Source organism: Pongo abelii, chromosome 18 (assembly GCF_028885655.2).
Source record: "Pongo abelii isolate AG06213 chromosome 18, NHGRI_mPonAbe1-v2.0_pri, whole genome shotgun sequence".
NCBI classification, from domain to species: domain Eukaryota; kingdom Metazoa; phylum Chordata; class Mammalia; order Primates; family Hominidae; genus Pongo; species Pongo abelii.
Genome location: NC_072003.2, coordinates 88,316,923 through 88,335,376, shown reverse-complemented (window position 1 = coordinate 88,335,376; position 18,454 = coordinate 88,316,923). Strand labels below are relative to the sequence as shown.

Genomic DNA, 18,454 nt, shown 5'->3' with positions numbered 1-18,454 from the left:
GCCTCTGATGTCTCCAGAAGTCATGGGCGCAGCTACCACGAAAGAGTCGGCCACTGCCGGGCGTCACTCACGTCTTAGTTTCTGGTGACCTGTGGGAGTGGCCTGTGCGGCTTCAGTCCTGGAGCCTGTCAAAAGGGAAAAACCTTAGACGCGCTGCATTGAACAGAGTTTAACTGAGCAAAGAACAACCCCCGAATAGGACAGGCCTCAGAGCTGGCGTGTTCCGAGAGCCCTGGTCTCGGCGTGGCTGGCGGTGCTCACAGGCAGAGACAGGAGGCAGGTGCCGAGGCCACGTGGTTGGGTGTTGTTTGGCGTGGCCTCATCTGAGTTGCAGGCGCCTTCGGGTGACCGCAGAGGGCTGCCGTGAATGACTGAGACCAGGTCCTCCCAGCAAGGTTACCCATTGGTTCACGGACTAAGGCAGGTCCAGGTCGTGGTGTGACTCGGCACTGAGGCATCCTCAGGCCACGCTTAGTCTAACAAGGCCTTCCCGGGCAGTGGCTGAGGATGGCGCTCCAGCTCCAGCCAGCCTCGGTCCACACCCCACCCCCACCGCTCCCTGCCTGATGACCCCGGGCAAACACATCCTCTTAATCAGCTTCAGTTTCCTCAGCTGCAGAATGGGACTGAGACTGGACCCTCCCTTGGAGGCGTGTGCCGTGTTGCAGGGGAAGAGCAGTCGGCCCAGAGCCCCAGGCAGCTCAGTGATCCAGGCATCCTCCATGGTCACCAAGTCAACCAGCCCTTCGGTTACCCTGTCCGTCGTCCCCAGTGGGCATAGCCCACGAGTGGGGTCTGGGAGAATAGGGCGGAGCCTGGCTGTGGGCGGGACCTAAGTGTGCACCTCCCCCATCCACAGTGGTGCCTGGGTCCCGGCAGGAAGAAGTGATCGACCACAAGCTCACAGAGCGTGAGTGGGCAGAAGAGTGGAAGCACCTGAACAACGTGAGTGTCCGCACACAGTCACGTCCATGCACACAGCCACACCCACACACAGCCACACCCACGCACAGTCACACCCATCCACACAGCCACGCTCGTGCACACAGCCATACCTACACATAGCCACACCCACGCACACCACACCCACACACAACCACACCCATGCACACAGCCACACCCACGCATAGCCACACACAGCCACACCCACACACGCAACCACACCCACACGCAGCCATACCCACGCACACAACCACACCCATGCACAACCACACCCATGCACACAGCCACACCCACACACACAACCACACCCACACGCAGCCATACCCACACACACAGCCACACCCATGCATAGCCACACACAGCCACACCCACACACACAACCACACCCATACACAGCCACAGCCATGCACACAGCCACGCCCACACACAGCCATGCCCACGCAAAGCCACACCCACACAGCCACACTAGTGCACACAGCCACACCCACACACACAGCCATGTCCACACACAGCCACACCTGTACGCCATGCATAAACACTGCCATGGCTCTGCCCCATGGGGCCTGGGGCTGCTAGAGACAGCAGGGCTGTGTGGGCGCCTCTGAGCTCAGTGCCCGCCTGTATGGCCTGCCCCGTCCCTGCGTAGCTGCTGGGTCCTTAACCTGAGCCCCCTCCTCCCAGCTGTCAGCGCAGCCCAGGCATCTCGAGAGGCACAGGGAGGAGGATTCCTAAAACCATCATGGCGGGCCTTGCCTTCCCTCCACTTACTTTCTGCTCACTGGCTCTTCCTAGAGTCTATCCTGAGTCTTGCAAGAAGTGTGGGGAAAAGCAGTGCCGAGGCCTCTTTGAGGCAGGACGTGTTAGGGGACGGCCCCAGAACTGGGCTCCTCAGAACCCACCCGCCCCATCCTGCAGCGCGTCCCAGGAAGGGTCGCCAGGTGCGGGGCCAGCACCCCTCCCAGCACTGTTGTCGGCCTCATCTCTCGCCCTCGTCTTTTTTGGAAACGGGAGCCCAGGCAGAAAGCCAGGTCCCTGAGGCAGACCCCCGCCGAGCGGGTTAAAAAGGAGAATCCCAAACTCCTGCGTGCGTCTGAGCATGTGTCCGTGTGAGTCTGGTACCCCCAGGCGCTCGGCAGTCCCAGGCTAGGGACCCATCTTTCCCAGCTGTGGAGGTGGGCCCTCCCTCACCCCCTTACCCTCATGGGTGGTGGGCTGGTCGGGCACCCATCCTGTCCAGGGCTCTGGCCGAGTGGGCTGGGGGAGCGTCTGGTGCGTCCTGGTCCCTCCGAGGCGCTGAAGGCTGCCCTGGTCGGGCACCCATCCTGTCCAGGGCTCTGGCCCAGTGGGCTGGGGGAGCGTCTGGTGCGTCCTGGTCTCTCCGAGGCGCTGAAAGCTGCCCTGGTCGGGCACCCATCCTGTCCAGGGCTCTGGCCGAGTGGGCTGGGGGAGCGTCTGGTGCATCCTGGTCCCTCCGAGGCGCTGAAGGCTGCCCTGGTCGGGCACCCATCCTGTCCAGGGCTCTGGCCGAGTGGGCTGGGGGAGCGTCTGGTGCGTCCTGGTCCCTCCGAGGCGCTGAAGGCTGCCCTGGTCGGGCACCCATCCTGTCCAGGGCTCTGGCCGAGTGGGCTGGGGGAGCGTCTGGTGCGTCCTGGTCTCTCCGAGGCGCTGAAGGCTGCCCTGGTCGGGCACCCATCCTGTCCAGGGCTCTGGCCCAGTGGGCTGGGGGAGCGTCTGGTGCGTCCTGGTTCCTCCGAGGCGCTGAAGGCCCCGCCTGCCCCCAGCTCCTGAACTGTATCATGGACATGGTGGAGAAGACGCGGCGCTCGCTCACGGTGCTACGCCGGTGCCAGGAGGCCGACCGCGAGGAGCTCAACCACTGGGTGCGGTGCTACAGCGACGCAGAGGACACAAAGAAAGGCCCCAGTCCCGCCACGGCCCGGCCCCGCAGCAGCTCCGCCGGTCCTGAAGGGTCTCAGCTAGGTGTGTAGGGTTGTGGGAGGAGGGAGCAGACACGGGGTGCTCTGGCGGGGCTGACACCTGGGAGCTGTCAGGCAGGCAGTGCGATGAAACACCAGGCAGGACAGTTTCGCTTGAGAAAGAGGCACCTTTTTCACTTTGTACGAAAACACTGCCTGGTCTGCCAGGAAGCCTGGAGTTCAGGGTGTCCGGTGGGCCAGAGGCTCAGAGCTGGCAGGCCCTGAGGGTCTCTGCTCCTCCACCTCAGTGATGAATACTGAAACAGGAGAGGCCCAGGACACACACGGCTCCCAGCAGAGTCCAAGATCCACAGCTCCAGTGCCCACCCCGTGCCCGGGCACTGCCCTGGGTGCCTGACGACTGAGCCAGACCTTGTCCAAGGGCACCTGGGCCTTCCCCCAGGGACGCACACACTCAACGCCCTGCACTCAGGGCCCAGCCAGGGTGGGGAGGGCCCCAGTGTGGGAGGGGCAGCCGTGTGGCCCATCCTGTGTGAGTGGGAGGGGCAGCTGCGTGGCCCATCCTGTGTGACGCCGGCCCCTGTTTCAGACGTGCCTCGGGAGTTCCTGCCAAGGACCCTCACCGGCTACATGCCCGAGGACATCTGGAGGAAGGCTGGTGAGTGGGGGGGGCGTGCCTGGAGAGCAGAGCTGTGGGAGGCCAGGGCCCCGGATGCGCCTCTTACCAGCTCAGCTTTGAAGAGCTTCTGTCCCCCTCTGGGGGCTCAGGCTACAAGGCTTTGTGTAGTCCGCTGTGTGGCTCACGGAGAGGTCAGAGGAGATTCACACTCAGGGCAGGACAGCTGCTACCTGGGCCTACCAGGAAACGGACCGGTGGCCGCCCAGCAGAATAAAGTGGGTCCTGGACCTGCACACCCAGGAGGGCACACAGAAGTGCACACACTCGGAGCCTGGGCGCGTCAGGCACGCAGGGCCAGAGTCCGGGCAGAATGGGGTCAGAACATGGGCAGATGTGGAGCTGGGCGCTGGGCAAGGCTGTGGGGATATTTGCTCATGCCGTGGGAACCAGCCTTGGGGGAGGGGCTGGGGCAGAGCCGGATCTGTGGGCAGCGAGAGGGGTTAAGGTTAGGGTTAGGGTTAGGCAGCGGTATCGGGGTCTCCAGCTGGCCTCAGGGTCTCTTTCAGTGGTGGAGTTGGAACCTGGCTTCCCCAGCTGGGCAGGCAGTGCTCCCTGGAGCTGCTCTGAGCCTACCCCATCTTAGCACAGATCAGGATCTGTGTGTGGCTGTGTGTGGGTCGGGGAGCATGGTCTTCTGAGGCCAGCCAGGTTAAAGGATGGCAAGTGCGGTGAGGATAACAGCAGTGTCTGGGGTGACAGCACAGAGCCTTGGACGAGGGGGCTTCCTGGGCTGTGTCTGGGTGGGGCCAGAGGTGAAGGCGGAACGGCAGTTGTCCAAGTGCTTCAGGTGCAGCAGCAGCAGCTCCCCCGGCTCGCGTTAGGAATGCAGGTTCCGGGTGCGCCCCTGGCTGACCAGGCCCTGGGGTGGGCCTCGCCATTGCCCTGCAGGGGTGCAGTGCCTGGGGAGCCGCTGCAGTAGAGTGCAAGCTTTGACTTGTGATGCCACGTGACCCAGCTTTGCACACACATGCCTGGGATGCTGCATTTATTTGCATGCCCTTGTCTGCACGGCATGAGAGCCATCAACGTGTGTCTGTGTGTGCACAGATGCTACGTGTGTTCAGCTGCCCACAGCCCCATCAACATGTGCCTCTGTGTGCACAGATGCTACGTCTGTTCGGCTGCCCACCCCCCCCCATCAACATGTGCCTCTGTGTGCACAGATGCTACGTGTGTTCAGCTGCACACAGCCCCATCAACATGTGCCTCTGTGTGCACAGATGCTACGTGTGTTCAGCTGCACACAGCCCCATCAACATGTGCCTTTGTGTGCACAGATGCTACGTGTGTTCAGCGGCACACAGCCCCATCAACATGTGCCTCTGTGTGCACAGATGCTACGTGTGTTCAGCGGCACACAGCCCCATCAACATGTGCCTCTGTGTGCACAGATGCTACGTGTGTTCAGCGGCACACAGCCCCATCAACATGTGCCTCTGTGTGCACAGATGCTACGTGTGTTCAGCGGCACACAGCCCCATCAACATGTGCCTCTGTGTGCACAGATGCTACGTGTGTTCAGCTGCACACAGCCCCATCAACATGTGCCTTTGTGTGCACAGATGCTACGTGTGTTCAGCGGCACACAGCCCCATCAACATGTGCCTTTGTGTGCACAGATGCTACGTGTGTTCAGCTGCACACAGCCCTTGTCCCCAGGTTGTGGCCACGCGTAGGAAGTCCAGAGACCCATCTGGGATGGCCCGTGTGACCGCCAGCCCTGCCCATGTCCTTTGCAGAAGAGGCCGTGAATGAGGTGAAGCGGCAGGCAATGTCAGAGCTGCAGAAAGCCGTATCAGACGCAGAGCGCAAAGCGCACGAGCTCATCACCACGGAGCGTGCCAAGATGGAGCGGGCCCTGGCCGAGGCGAAGCGGCAGGCCTCCGAGGATGCCCTGACGGTCATCAACCAGCAGGAGGACTCCAGCGAGGTAGGGCCACCCGGCCACGCTGACACCCATCCCCTGCCTCGGCTCCCGTGCGGTCCCACGCCACCCCTGTGAGGATTCTGAGCCTCCACATGGCATCAGCACAGTTGTCATGGCCGTCCCTGCCCACACTGTGCTTATCGGCACAGAGATCCCACATGGTTTGGTGAGGCGTCCTATGGATGTCCCCATTCTGTAGTTCCAGAAACTGAGGGCTCGAGAGGGTTGGCAGCTTGTCTGAGGTCACGGCCTTGGGAAGTGGTGGGGCCAGGACTCGAGCCCAGGTTGGCTGATGCTGAGATGGAGTTTCACTCTTGTTGCCCAGGCTGAAGTGCTGTGGCGTGATCTTGGCTCATTACAACCTCCGCCTCCCGGGTTCAAGCAGTTCTCCCGCCTCCCAAGTAGCTGGGATTACAGGCGCCCGCCACCACACCTGGCTAATTTTTGTATTTTTGGTAGAGACGGGGTTTTGCCATGTAGGCCAGGCTGCTCTCGAACTCCTGACCTCAGGTGATCCACCTGCCTCAGCCCCCCAAAGTGCTGGGATTACAGCCCTGAGCCACTGTGCCTGGCTTGAAACCCCTGTTCTCTAGCCTGTGAGAGCAGGAGGATCCAAGAGAGCTGTGAGGGCCCCAGGTGGCGTCTGAGGCACCCGGCTCCCTCCCGGTGCACATGGCAGGCCCGAGAATTACGCTGCTTGTGCCTGTGCACCTGGGAGGCAGGCGGGGGCAGAGGACCCTCTGCGACCCTTTTCTGCCTTGTCCACGAAGAGGGGAGAGGGAGAGACCCTTTCCAGGGGAGCCCCAGGACTGTCCCTTGAGACAGGGCAGATCTCTGTCTGAAGCCCCTGTGTGCATCTGTGCTTGGGCCAGCCCCGGACTGGGAGGAGATGGAGCCCTATCAATTCAGGGGTCTCTGCACCGGCCCTTTCCACACATGCTCTCAGCTGGGGAGAAGCTAGAACACCACAGGCAAAACTCTCACAGAGCTGGCACTGAGAAAGAAACACCAAGCGCAGAAGTGAGGTGTGCAGTTTCGGGAGGCGGAAGTGTGTGGGGAGTGGGGCTGTGGAGGCCTCACGGCAGGTGACACCTGAGCAGATGCCGGGAGGAATGAAGCTGGCCACGCAAGCATCAGGGGAGCAGGCCCAGCGGAGGGACCGGCAGGGGCCAGGGCCTGGAGCGGGGACTGTGCCTGGCAGTGCCCGGTCTGCAGGGAGGCTGCTGCTGCTGTGGCAGTGAGGGCGAGGTGGGGTGGGAGGTGGTACCAGAGGCTTTGGAGGCCAAATAGGGACCTGGGCTTCTCCCCTGGTGCAGGTTTGGGCTTCCCACCCCACAGCCCAGCCGTCTGTGAGAGATCCAGCCGGGCCCCAAGGAGAAATATGCTCAGGATTTGTGTGGCATCCCCCACTCCCTCTGCCCACAGGGATGCCTAGGGCACAACTCACCCTTCGGGAAGGGAGCAGAGCCCACCACAGGGTGGGGGCGGTGGGGGGAGGTGCAGCAGAAGCGGGGGTGGGGCAGAGGTGGGGTGCGGCAGAGGCAGGGGGTGGGGCAGAGGTGGGGGGGTGCAGCAGAGGCGGGGGGTAGGGCAGAGGTGGGGAGGGGGACGGGGGTAGGAGTGGATGCAGCAGAGGCAGGGGGATCAGAAGGAGTGTGCAGCAGAGGCAGATGGTGAGATCTCAGCAGCCTCAATCCTGCCGGGGCCACACCCTTCGGTTTCGCGGTTTTGGAGCCTGGTGAGCTCAGGAGGGCTTCCTGGAGAGGAGGCAGGGGTCGTCGTCCAGTTAGCACAGCGCAAACGTATCTGGGTGGGCTGGAGCGTGAGACACAGTAGTGGGACGCCGTCCCCCAAAATGGCCCAGTGAGTGGCTGTATCTGGGGAATGGCCCGAGGGCTGTGGGGCTTTGGAGTTTCTCTCTTCTCACCTGGTGATGACGTGGTTGGGTCTGAGTGGCTTGGTTGAGGCGTGTGTTGGGGATTCGGGTGGCCAGACCCAGCCCTGACTGGCCCCTCTGCCCCCATCCAGAGCTGCTGGAACTGCGGGCGGAAAGCCAGTGAGACGTGCAGTGGCTGCAACGCGGCGCGCTACTGCGGGTCCTTCTGCCAGCATCGGGACTGGGAGAAGCACCATCACGTGTGTGGCCAGAGCCTGCAGGGCCCTGCGGCTGTGGTGGCTGACCCGTTGCCTGGACCGCCTGAAGCCGCCCACGGCCTGGGCCCCTCCCTGCCTGTCGGTGCTGCCAGCCCCAGCGAAGCCGGCTCTGCGGGGCCTTCTCGCCCCGGCTCCCCCAGCCCACCTGGCCCACTGGACACCGTGCCTCGCTGACCCCACTGGCCCCCAGCCTGCTGGACACAGCACCGTGCCAACCCCACCCAGCTCCAGGCCCGCGAGACGCCGTGCCTGGCCTCCGAGGCCCGGCCTGCCAGACACTGCGCCCCACCTGACCTGGGGGAGCCGACCAATTAGAGTCACTGCTGCTACTGCCCCTCTCCAAAAGAAGACACAGAACCAACAAAACCGCATTCAATGCACCTGCCTCAGCTACCTAATGATTCTGCGCAGAGACCTCCTGACAACCTCTCTTCAAGCATCCTCAGAAGCCTCGACTGAGCTTTAGACAGCAGAGCAGATGCCACAGGCGCGGTGGCTCTGCCCACCTCTCTCTCTTTCTTTTCCTCTCTCTGTCTCTCCCCTTCTGTCTTCTCCATCCTCTCTCTCTCTCTCTCTATGACTATCACACACTTTTTCTTCAATGAAAAAATCAAATTGGTGGCTTATATTTTCAGCAAAGAATTTTGGGGGGTTTTGTTTGTTGGCAAAAGAGCTACTCAGAAATGGACAAAGAAAACTGGGGGGGGGGTTCTCCCCCTCCTGATTAAAAAGGGAGAAAGAAAACTGCGATTTTATAGCTGGAGATCTGAACCCAGCTGTGCCCCTCCCCCAGGGGCGTGAGGCTGATCAGCGAAGACTCAATTTCTGACTCAAGAAGCATTTTTGGTTTCAAATTTTTTTTTTCCTGTCATGTTAAACTCTTTGGCTTTAAGTAAAAATCCAAAAAGTTTTTTTTAAAAAAGCAAAGGAAGCATACTTGTGAACTACCTTGCTAGCTAGCCAGCCAAGGATACCGGACACACCTCTGCTCCAAAGGAAATCCAAAAAAGCAAACACAAGAAATCAAAATCCAAAATTTGTTTGTCACTGCCAAAGTATTTTTTTCACTGTTTTACTTGCTCTTGGGTTTGTTTGGTTGTGGGTCTTTTTCTCTTCTGTTTTGGTTTTGTTTGTGGGTGTCGGGATATTGGGGTGCAGAGGGTTTGTGCCCAGTGAGAAGCGACTTTTGTTCTCTTCGGCATAGGCGTTGGTGCGTCTGCCGCATGTGCGCGGTCCGTGTGCCGTTGCTCCGGCCTGCGTCTCCGTGTGTGTAGGAAAGGACACGCCGTCTGTCCTCACGCCCCCTGTGACTTTTCATATTTCCTTTTTCCACTTGTGGAAAAAAAGTGCTAAAGTTTTCTTCCCAGAGAGAGCATAATTCCGAAACAAAACTGTGACAATCTTTTGGGTTGATTCTCGACTGCTTTTCGAGCACGCGGAGCCAGCAGGGCTCCCTGAAACACTGCTTCTCGGCCAGCCCATCCTCTACCTCTCTCCTCTCCGCACCCTCCGACCTCTCTCGGCCCCATCGCCCCAACTCCGACCTCTCTCGGCCCCATCGCCCCACCGCAGCTACTCCCCCTTCTTCCAAACTTTTGCAGAAAAAACAAAAAAACTACAAACAAAAGCAGCCCTCTGCCTACTCCCCAGGGAAGACCCTGACCGTGTACATAGCCCTGGTGCTCCTGCCCAGCCACCCCTCAGATGCGTTCACCTCTGACCCTGGGGTGTGTCTCAGTGATGTTTTCTATCAGACGTGCTCCCTCCCATCCTCCTCCACTCCTCTCAACTGCCTCAGCGATTTCAAGAAGGAAATAAAGGGATAAAGAAATTCATGCTTGCACCGAGTGCAAGGACAGACAGCAGGCATGGCCCGCGGCCTGGCATCTGTGTGCGTGGCTATCAGGAGTTCCAGGAACTCAGTGCAATACAGGAGTGACCCAGCTACTGAACTGGCCGCGAACGGCCCGCCAGAGGCCCGAAGCTGAGAGTGTACGTTAATGTGAATGTATATAGTCTTTGCAGAGGTCCAAATAATATTCATGATGGTAATAAACAAGAGATGTTTGCCAAATAAAAAACAGAAACCGCGGGAGTTTGCGAAGTGTAGGAAACAGATTTTCAAAGAAATCCAAACCGTGGCCCCGAGGGGAGGAGCGGTTTGCCTGCTGGTAGTTTTTTCACGGTGGTAAAAATCCATTCTTTGAGCATCGTAAGGATGGATCCTGTCGGGTCACCACCAGTCAGGTACCGTCTGGAAGCAAGCCTGACAACAGAAACCTCGTTCGGAAAGTCAAGATAGATCGAGTCTATCCTCCAGACAGTGCCCTGGCTCCGGCACCACCTCCACTCCTCAGTGACAGGCCCAGCAAGCTCACCAAGGTTTGTTTTTGTGGGTTTCAGAGAAGCAAGGACCGGTCTGGGATTTGGGCTCTCGGTTAAGTGGCAGAAGCCCGCCTCTCCTCCTTCCAGGGCTGCGGTTCTCCAGCTCCGAACCCACACAGCAGCGGCAGCGGACACGCCCGTGCCCACGAAGGGGACCTGCCTCCCTCGGAGGTATGCGTCCTGGGACTCTTCTCATCTGTCTCTCCCACTGGGGCTCCATCTTGTCCCCACCTACACTCCAGTGCCCTTCCAGGTGGGCAGGGCAGTTGGCTGTGGTGATCAAAGGCTCTAGGGGACAGGAAATGGGCACGGTGCTGTGGGGTAAATTGAGTCAGGCCCTCCAAGGCTGTGCAGGTGAACCGGTAGTCTCTGTAGAGCGCCGAGCCCCAGGGCAAGTGGACCCATGGGCAGCTTCCCTGGTTACTCAGGTCCCTGGGGTCAGGACTGTAGTGGGGAGCGTGGAGGAGGCACGAGTTTACTTTGTGGGCAAAAGCCTCCTCTTTTTCCCTCCCCTCCCTGGATCCTTCTTTGGGGACACACAGGCGTACCAGGGACAGTGGCACCTGCACCTGCTGGCTGCATCGATCTGGCCAGCAGCCTCCAGGGGCCAGACCACAAAGCTGAGGGTGAGACAGGCCCTCCCACCCTAGATCTTGGGAAGGGGTCAGCCCTCGAGCCAAAGATGAATGCCATCTGCCCTGCGTAGCCCTCACCATGCACCAAGCCACCCCCAGCACGAGTGCAAAACTGGCCAGAGACCAGGCAGATGGAACCCCGCGGCCGAGGGCCACACGGAATCGGGACAGCTGGGAAAACTGAGGCCCGGAGACAGAAGAGGGGGATGTCCTGTGTGCGATGTGTCAGGGAACCCTGGGCGGGTGTTGGCCAGATCACATGAAGCAAGGCAGCTCCCGCCCAGGGAGGCTCTGGGGCCCCCTCGGATGCTTCAGAGGCCTGTCTTTCTGTAGCTCATATGCCCGGGCCCTGGTGGCCAAAGACCTCACAGCAAACCAGGCGGAACCCATAGCTCTGGGGAGGGGACGGGGAGAGGCGGCATTCTTGTGTTAGGGGTGGTCCTCTTGGTGGCCATGAACACCCACGCCCATGGTTCCGACCTGCAGTCTGCATCTGCAGGCCTCTGCCTCTCTTCTGCCAGGCAGAGGGGGGTCTGGACAGAGGGTCTGGGCAAGGGCCACACCTGGACTGGGGAGAGTCACCCTGTCTCTATCCCTTCCCAGCTGCCACCTCCACAAGCTCACAGGTCACTGGCCAGAGGCACAGCCTGCCAAGCTGTCCTCCCGCCAGCCACCATCAGGACAGGACCATGGCAAGTCAAACGCTCTTCAGAACCTTTTCCTCAAACCCCAAACCAAACGGCAGCTGCATCTCCCAGCCTGAGATCACAGCCAGGACAGGACAGCCGTGAGGGAGCCTAAGGCCCGGCCGGAGGATGGCCTGATGGGTTAGCAGAACCAACGTGACCTCTTTGGGAAGAGGCTCGTGATGCATGCCCCTCAGCCTTTCCCACCCCTCCTCTCACTGCTCCTGGTCCCAGCCAGCCTCAGACCCAGGAAGCCTTCCTCTGAGAGGGCCTCCCAGTCCCCAACAGAGCCCGGCTCTGTGCTATGGCTGTGCACCCGGAGGGCTCCTTCCGGGCCAGTCCTCTGACCTGAACGAGGCAGAGACCAGCATCTCCCACAGCGTTCAAGGAGTGGGTGTTGGGAGGGGCCAGCTGGACACCCCCAAGCCCCTCTGCCTGCCAGGGCCGCCCCAGGACCTGGCCAGGGGTGAGGCTGCAGGACTAGAGGGGCCAGCCTCCCAGGAGGGCCCACGAGGCCCAGCCAGGTGGGGACAGGCCACACAGGCCCGAGAGGTTCAGTGATGGGGGTGCTGGCGGAAGAGCCGATGAGGGTGGGGGGTTCACCCAAATGACACAGTGACAAGGATCAAGATGGACCTAAAGGGCTTCTATTTGCCAGTTTTTCCAAATAGATCCTCAAGCTGACACCAAAGCCTGACTCCAGCATCGACCCCCATCCATCCCAGCCATGTGCGTGCCGGCCCATCCGTCCTTGCGCCGGCGCCACCCGGCCCCCAGTGACTGGTTCTTCTTTCTCATCACTTTTTCTTCTGACCCATCTGTCCAGTATCCCAGAGATCACTTTTCCCCACCCCCCGCCCTTCCCTCCACCCACCCCTCCACCCCCACGCGCCCCACATGCGTGTCCTCTGTGTGTCCTCTGGCCACTCACGCAGCCGTCCCTCCATCCCACCCCACCCTCTCCACCCACGGACCCCAGAGTGGCACTAGTTGCCCCCCGTCGTGTGCCAGTGACAAGGGCTGCTCCTGCCATGACCTCAGCTGTTGCCCTAAGGGAACCTGTTGGTGGGTGGCAGCCTCTCCCGTACCCAGCCCAGTCCAGGACTGCTCCAGACACCTCCAGGGGCAGATAAAATTGTGCTGCAGGTGCTGTGAGCAGGTGGGACCAGCACCTCGCAACAGCTCTGGCCAGTTGGGGCCACCTGGAGCTCGAGGTGGGTGGCCAGGGGCCAGGAGCACACACTGGGTGGCGGCCCACACATCTGCCCAGGGTCCCTGACCAGGGTGCCAAGGTGAACACATTCCCTGGCAGGGCCACAACGCTGCGGGGCTGCCCTCTCCCACTCCTTGTTTCCAGGGATCAATGCCTGGAGGGGGTGTCCCCAGGAGAGGAGGGTGACCCCATGCAGCCTCCCTGAGACCCCAGCACTCTTGGAGCCCCACTCCTCAGGGTGTACTCACAGGTGCCAGGCTCCCTTCCCCTTTCCTCCTTTCCTGGGATCCCAGATGGCTCAGAGTTGGGTCCTTACGGCCTGAGATTGGGGACTTCTGGGAACAGACCTGCCTGGATAAATTCTGCCAGGAGTGGTGGGTGCTCCCAGGGTCCTCTGCAGTCTGCCTGCCCTGCATCCCCGACCCCCAGGGGCCTATGTCCTCCCACACTGCCCTGCAAGCTCCCACACTGAGGGGCCACAACCCTGGATGATGAGTGTGCTGGCCGGAGAGGAAGACAGTGAGGAGAGGCGGGAGTCCATGGGGCTGGCCTCTCAGAGGCCCGCCAGCTCCCGTGCACACTTCAGAGATAAGGCCAGGGCGCTGCTGACAACCGCTGCTCTGTTTTCCCAAAGTTCTAGGAAACTCCATTTTGGACACTTTCTGTTCTTTATGTTTCAATCCAGCCAAGCCCCAGAGTAGCTTCCCAAAGACCTCGAGGAATGAGAACTCAGCGTCAGTACTCAGAGTGAAGCCTGCTTTTGAAATACGTGAATGACGGCAACAGGCCTCCCTTGTCCCCATCTGCCAGGGCCGAGGGGGTCGGGCTGGTGAGGACCAGGACGGGGCATAGCCACGTGCAGCCTGGTGGGGAGGGGACTTGCTCTCTACTTCCTCCTCCTCTTTTTTTGACTCCCCCAAAGGAGTTGGGTTGTTTCCTGTAGTTGTGAGAAGCCCATGTCCCAGGTCTCCAGGCTGTGCAGGGCTGCGAGGTGGCCCCCACCGCCCCGTCTGATGTACTGTGGGTTTGGCCTGTAGACACCGTGAGATGCAATGGTCGGGTTAGCGCCGTGTCCGTGTAATAAAGCGAATGTTCGCTGTCACATGGCTGTTCCTCTCCTTGGGTCCCAGGAGGCTTCGGCTGAGCCTCGTCTCACCCATGAATTCACTAATTACCTGCTGGGGCTCCTCCGTGCCCAGCAGGGACGGGCCTACCCATGCACCACACACGCTGCAGGGACAAACAGGCCAGCGTGTGACGTGGGGCTGGGCGATGGGGAAGAGACAGGGTGGGAGCACACAGTGGGGGAGGAGCAGCAGCCCCAGCCACGAGGGCCCCTGCAAGGCTGGCAACGGCTGAGCCCGCAAAGGGGACGTTGGGGGGGTCCCGACAATTTTACACCCGGGAGATGCTCCTGAGGATTCCAAGACTGGAGCCCCTGCCTGAGCAGCCCCACCTCAGACAGTGCTGGGGCTGGGGCCATGACACCTCCGACCCCGATGGGGGACACAGGGGACCGCAGGGGACACAGACAAAACTGAGGGGAGGCCAGGCACGGTGGCTCACGCCTGTAATCCCGGCACTTTGGGAGGCCGAGGCAGGCGGATCGCCTGAGGTCAGGAGTTCAAGACCAGCCTGGCCAACATGGTGAAACCCCGTCTCTTCTAAAAATACAAAAAATTAGCTGGGCGTGGTGGCGGGCGCCTGTAATCCCAGCTACTTGGGAAGCTGAGGCAGGAGAATCCCTTGAACTCGGGAGGTGGAGGTTGCAGTGAGCCGAGATCGTGCCACTGCACTGCAGCCTGGGCAACAGAGTGAGACTCCATCTCAAAAAAAAAAAAAAATTGAAAACTGAGGGGACACAGGGGACCTGAGGGTGGGACAGCGCAGGAAGGGACGGCTCGCCCTTCTCAGCCATCCCCATGGGGCCCTGGTGTTGGGTCACACGCAGATCCTGTCTGGAATAGGAGTTGGGCTGGGCGCTGGGGCCCCTGGGGCCAGGCTGCCCTGAATCCTCAGGCCCGGCTCTGGAACAGGGTGTATTTGAAGAGCGTCACTGGAAAGGCCAGGGTCGGAGCCGTCTGCCCTCTGCCAGGCAGCTGGCAGGAGCTCTGGCCGGGCCTGGTGTGTCAGCAATCTCAGACAGGGTGAGGATGACAAGGTTTTCCATGGCCGGGGCCCGAGCTCAGAGGGGCGTGCGTCAGGGCCTGGGCCGAGTCCAGCAGACTGTGGTCTTGGATGGAACTGGCTGCAGTCCTGCCTCTGACAGGGAGGTGGAGGCACGGGGGCTGGCAGACCCTCCCACACACGGGCACAGACACACGGGGCAGGGGGCTCCATCCCAACAGGAGGAGCCCAGGCTGAGGCTGCACTCCACCCTCGTCTGGCCAGCCCTGGCCAGCGCACCTGTCCTCAGTGCAGACGTGGGGGCTGCCCCTGAGGAGCTTTGGTTTCTAAGGGGAGAGCTGGCCAAGTCATCAACACTGGACAGACAGCAGGAAAGGCGTGAGGACAGCAGCTCTCGAGGGAGGAGGAGCAGCCCAGCAGGCTTCCCGAAAACAGTGGCACCGTGCGCAGGGGGAACAGTGTCCAGGGACCACGAACACGTAAGCGTGTGGCTGTGCGGAGCCAGGGAGAGGCGAAGGGGCGTCCAGGGCTGTAGCCGGGTTCCAGACAAGGCCCGACCTCATGAGCCTGCCCCAGAAAATCCTCTGGGTGGTGAACAGATGGGGCGACAGCATGGTCTTCAGTCAGCCTCCTGGAGGTGTGAAAAGAAAACAAAATTTCGGGACCTAAAACTCACTAAGCCAAGGGGAAAAGTCAAGCTGGAAGCCGAGTCACACACACCTGCCTCCCATTCTCTTCCTAATTGGACAGCTACGAAGATGAAGGAGCCTGTGCCCCCTCGCAATGCGCTTACAGGGAAATTCCTTGTGGATCCCAAGATCTTGGCTCTGAAACAGTTCTGCTGGATCCCATTCAGACAGTGTGATGTAGCAGCTTATCTTCCCAGGTATGGGAGAAAGGACAGAGCTAATGTCACCCTCCACTCACCGGAGGCGAATGCGAACCTGCCAGCTTCCTATTCCCTGCGGCAGTTTTATCTTCTGTGGAAATGCAGAGTCGCTGATCGTGGGGCTACGTAATTCACTCCTCTACCCCCACCTTCCACATTTCAAAATGTGCATTTGGTGACTGCCAATCAGAGATTCAAAGGAATGCTACCGCTTGCCTTTTATCCGCCCTCCCTTTTCTTTCCTTCCTGTGTTCCCCTCCTACCCGCTCTTTCCCTTTAAATATAAAAGTCTCCAAACCCTCTTTGGGTTTTTTTGTTTTTGTTTTTTTGAGACAGTCTCACTCCGTCGCCCAGGCTGGAGTGCAGTGGCATGATCTCAGCTCACTGCAACCTCTGCCTCCCGGGTTCAAGCGATTCTTCTGCCTCAGCCTCCCGAGTAGCTGGGATTACAGGCGCCCACCACCAAGCCTGGCTAATTGTTTTTGTATTTTTAGTAGAGACAGGGTTTCACCATGTTGGCCCGGCTGGTTTTGAACTCCTGACCTCAAGTGATCCCCCCGCCTCAGCCTCCCAAAGTGCTGGGATTACAGGTGTGAGCCACCGCGCCTGGCCTCCAAACCCTCTTTGGAAAAAGCAGAGCACAGATGTTGCCTGTGGCTTCGTGTTCCTTTTTCCTGGGTGCACCCTTAACCTTGGCAAGATAAACCTCTAAATTGATTGAGACCCATCTCAGACACCTTCTGGCTTTTACAGAGGTGAGAAAAGAGTGGGTGCAGGAGCCTGGGTCCCCAGGCCGTGGCAGCCTCCATGTCCACCTGCTCCCCCTGAGCCCCCAGCCCAAGGTGGAGGAAGGGCCGCCCTGCATGGGTGGTGCATGGTGCAGCAGTGCAGCTCCAGCCTAGGCCACGCCCTGTTTCTCTCTCTCCTCCCCCAGTCCTAAATTCCCAGGAATCCCAGCCCCACTGGCTGAACACCGGGGTGCAGCCACAGAGAGGATGGCCTTGGCCTGGGGATGGCAGCTGTGCAGGGGGCCCTGTCCCCCACCACCGATGGCAGGGGTAAGACGGCAGCACTGGAGACGGAGGCCAGAGCAGACTCCAGCAGCCGCGGTGGCAGGTGCAGAGGGAGGCGCGAGGTCGGACGCGGGTCACGTCCTGCTGCAACACTGCATGGGTGAAGCCAGGTGCCGACACCACCGGATGCCCATGGAATTCCGCCACAGTAACTCACGCCGTCATTCCCCAGAGCCCCCACCCCACAGTAACTCACGCCGTCACTCCCCAGAGCCCCCACCCCACAGTAACTCACACCGTCACTCCCCAGAGCCCCCACCCCACAGTAACTCACGCCGTCACTCCCCACGGAGCCCCCACCCCACAGTAACTCACGCCATCATTCCCCAGAGCCCCCACCCCACAGTAACTCACGCCGTCACTCCCCACGGAGCCCCCACCCCACAGTAACTCACGCCGTCACTCCCCACGGAGCCCCCACCCCACAGTAACTCACGCCGTCACTCCCCACGGAGCCCCCACCCCACAGTAACTCACGCCGTCACTCCCCAGAGCCCCCACCCCACAGTAACTCACGCCGTCACTCCCCACGGAGCCCCCACCCCACAGTAACTCACGCCGTCACTCCCCAGAGCCCCCACCCCACAGTAACTCACGCCGTCACTCCCCACGGAGCCCCCACCCCACAGTAACTCACGCCGTCACTCCCCAGAGCCCCCACCCCACAGTAACTCACGCCGTCACTCCCCAGAGCCCCCACCCCACAGTAACTCACGCCGTCACTCCCCACGGAGCCCCCACCCCACAGTAACGCCGTCACTCCCCACGGAGCCCCCACCCCACAGTAACTCACGCCGTCACTCCCCACGGAGCCCCCACCCCACAGTAACTCACGCCGTCACTCCCCACGGAGCCCCCACCCCACAGTAACTCACGCCGTCACTCCCCACGGAGCCCCCACCCCACAGTAACTCACGCCGTCACTCCCCACGGAGCCCCCACCCCACAGTAACTCACGCCGTCACTCCCCACGGAGCCCCCACCCCACAGTAACTCACGCCGTCACTCCCCAGAGCCCCCACCCCACAGTAACTCACGCCGTCACTCCCCAGAGCCCCCACCCCACAGTAACTCACGCCGTCACTCCCCACGGAGCCCCCACCCCACAGTAACGCCGTCACTCCCCACGGAGCCCCCACCCCACAGTAACTCACGCCGTCACTCCCCACGGAGCCCCCACCCCACAGTAACTCACGCCGTCACTCCCCACGGAGCCCCCACCCCACAGTAACTCACGCCGTCACTCCCCACGGAGCCCCCACCCCACAGTAACTCACGCCGTCACTCCCCAGAGCCCCCACCCCACAGTAACTCACGCCGTCACTCCCCACAGAGCCCCCACCCCACAGCAGAATAATTCTGGCCTCATGGAAGTGGCTCCCATCTAAAAGATGACCCAGGCCAGGTGGGGTGCTCATGCCTGTAATCCCAGCACTTTGGGAGGCGGAGTCGGGCAGATCACCTGAGGTCAGGAGTTCAAGACCAGCCAGGGCAACATGGCGAGTCTCTACTAAAAATACAAAAAAAAATTAGCTGGGCATGGTGGCAGGTGCCTGTAATCCTAGCTACTCAGGAGGCTAAGGCAGGAGAATCACCTGAACCTGGGAGGCAGAGGTTGCAGTGAGCCAAGATCGCGCCACTGCACTCCAGACTTGGCAACAAAGCAAGACTCCTGTCCAAAAAAAAAAAAAAAAGGCCCAGAATGAGGGTTAGGGAGGCAAGGGTCCCTGGGGACTCCATGGGTGGTCAGGATGCAGAGACAGCTGTTGCTGCCCCTCCTCTGGGCCCAGGACCCCGCCCCGACCTG

General features: G+C 60.8%; 1 protein-coding gene across 3 annotated transcripts in view; it reads left to right on the top strand.

The window, feature by feature from the left end:
• The window catches only part of CBFA2T3 (CBFA2/RUNX1 partner transcriptional co-repressor 3), a 106,583-nt gene extending 94,342 nt beyond the window's left edge, over positions 1-12,241 (top strand). For all 3 annotated transcript variants that reach the window (XM_063717410.1, XM_063717409.1, XM_054534296.1), the window contains 5 exons: positions 860-945; positions 2,724-2,922; positions 3,469-3,537; positions 5,298-5,488; positions 7,514-12,241. In XM_063717410.1, the coding sequence (XP_063573480.1) occupies positions 860-945; positions 2,724-2,922; positions 3,469-3,537; positions 5,298-5,488; positions 7,514-7,813 (845 nt within the window). In that variant the 3' untranslated portion in view covers positions 7,814-12,241. The remainder of the gene's footprint in view (positions 1-859; positions 946-2,723; positions 2,923-3,468; positions 3,538-5,297; positions 5,489-7,513) is intronic.
• Positions 12,242-18,454: the final 6,213 nt, after the last annotated feature.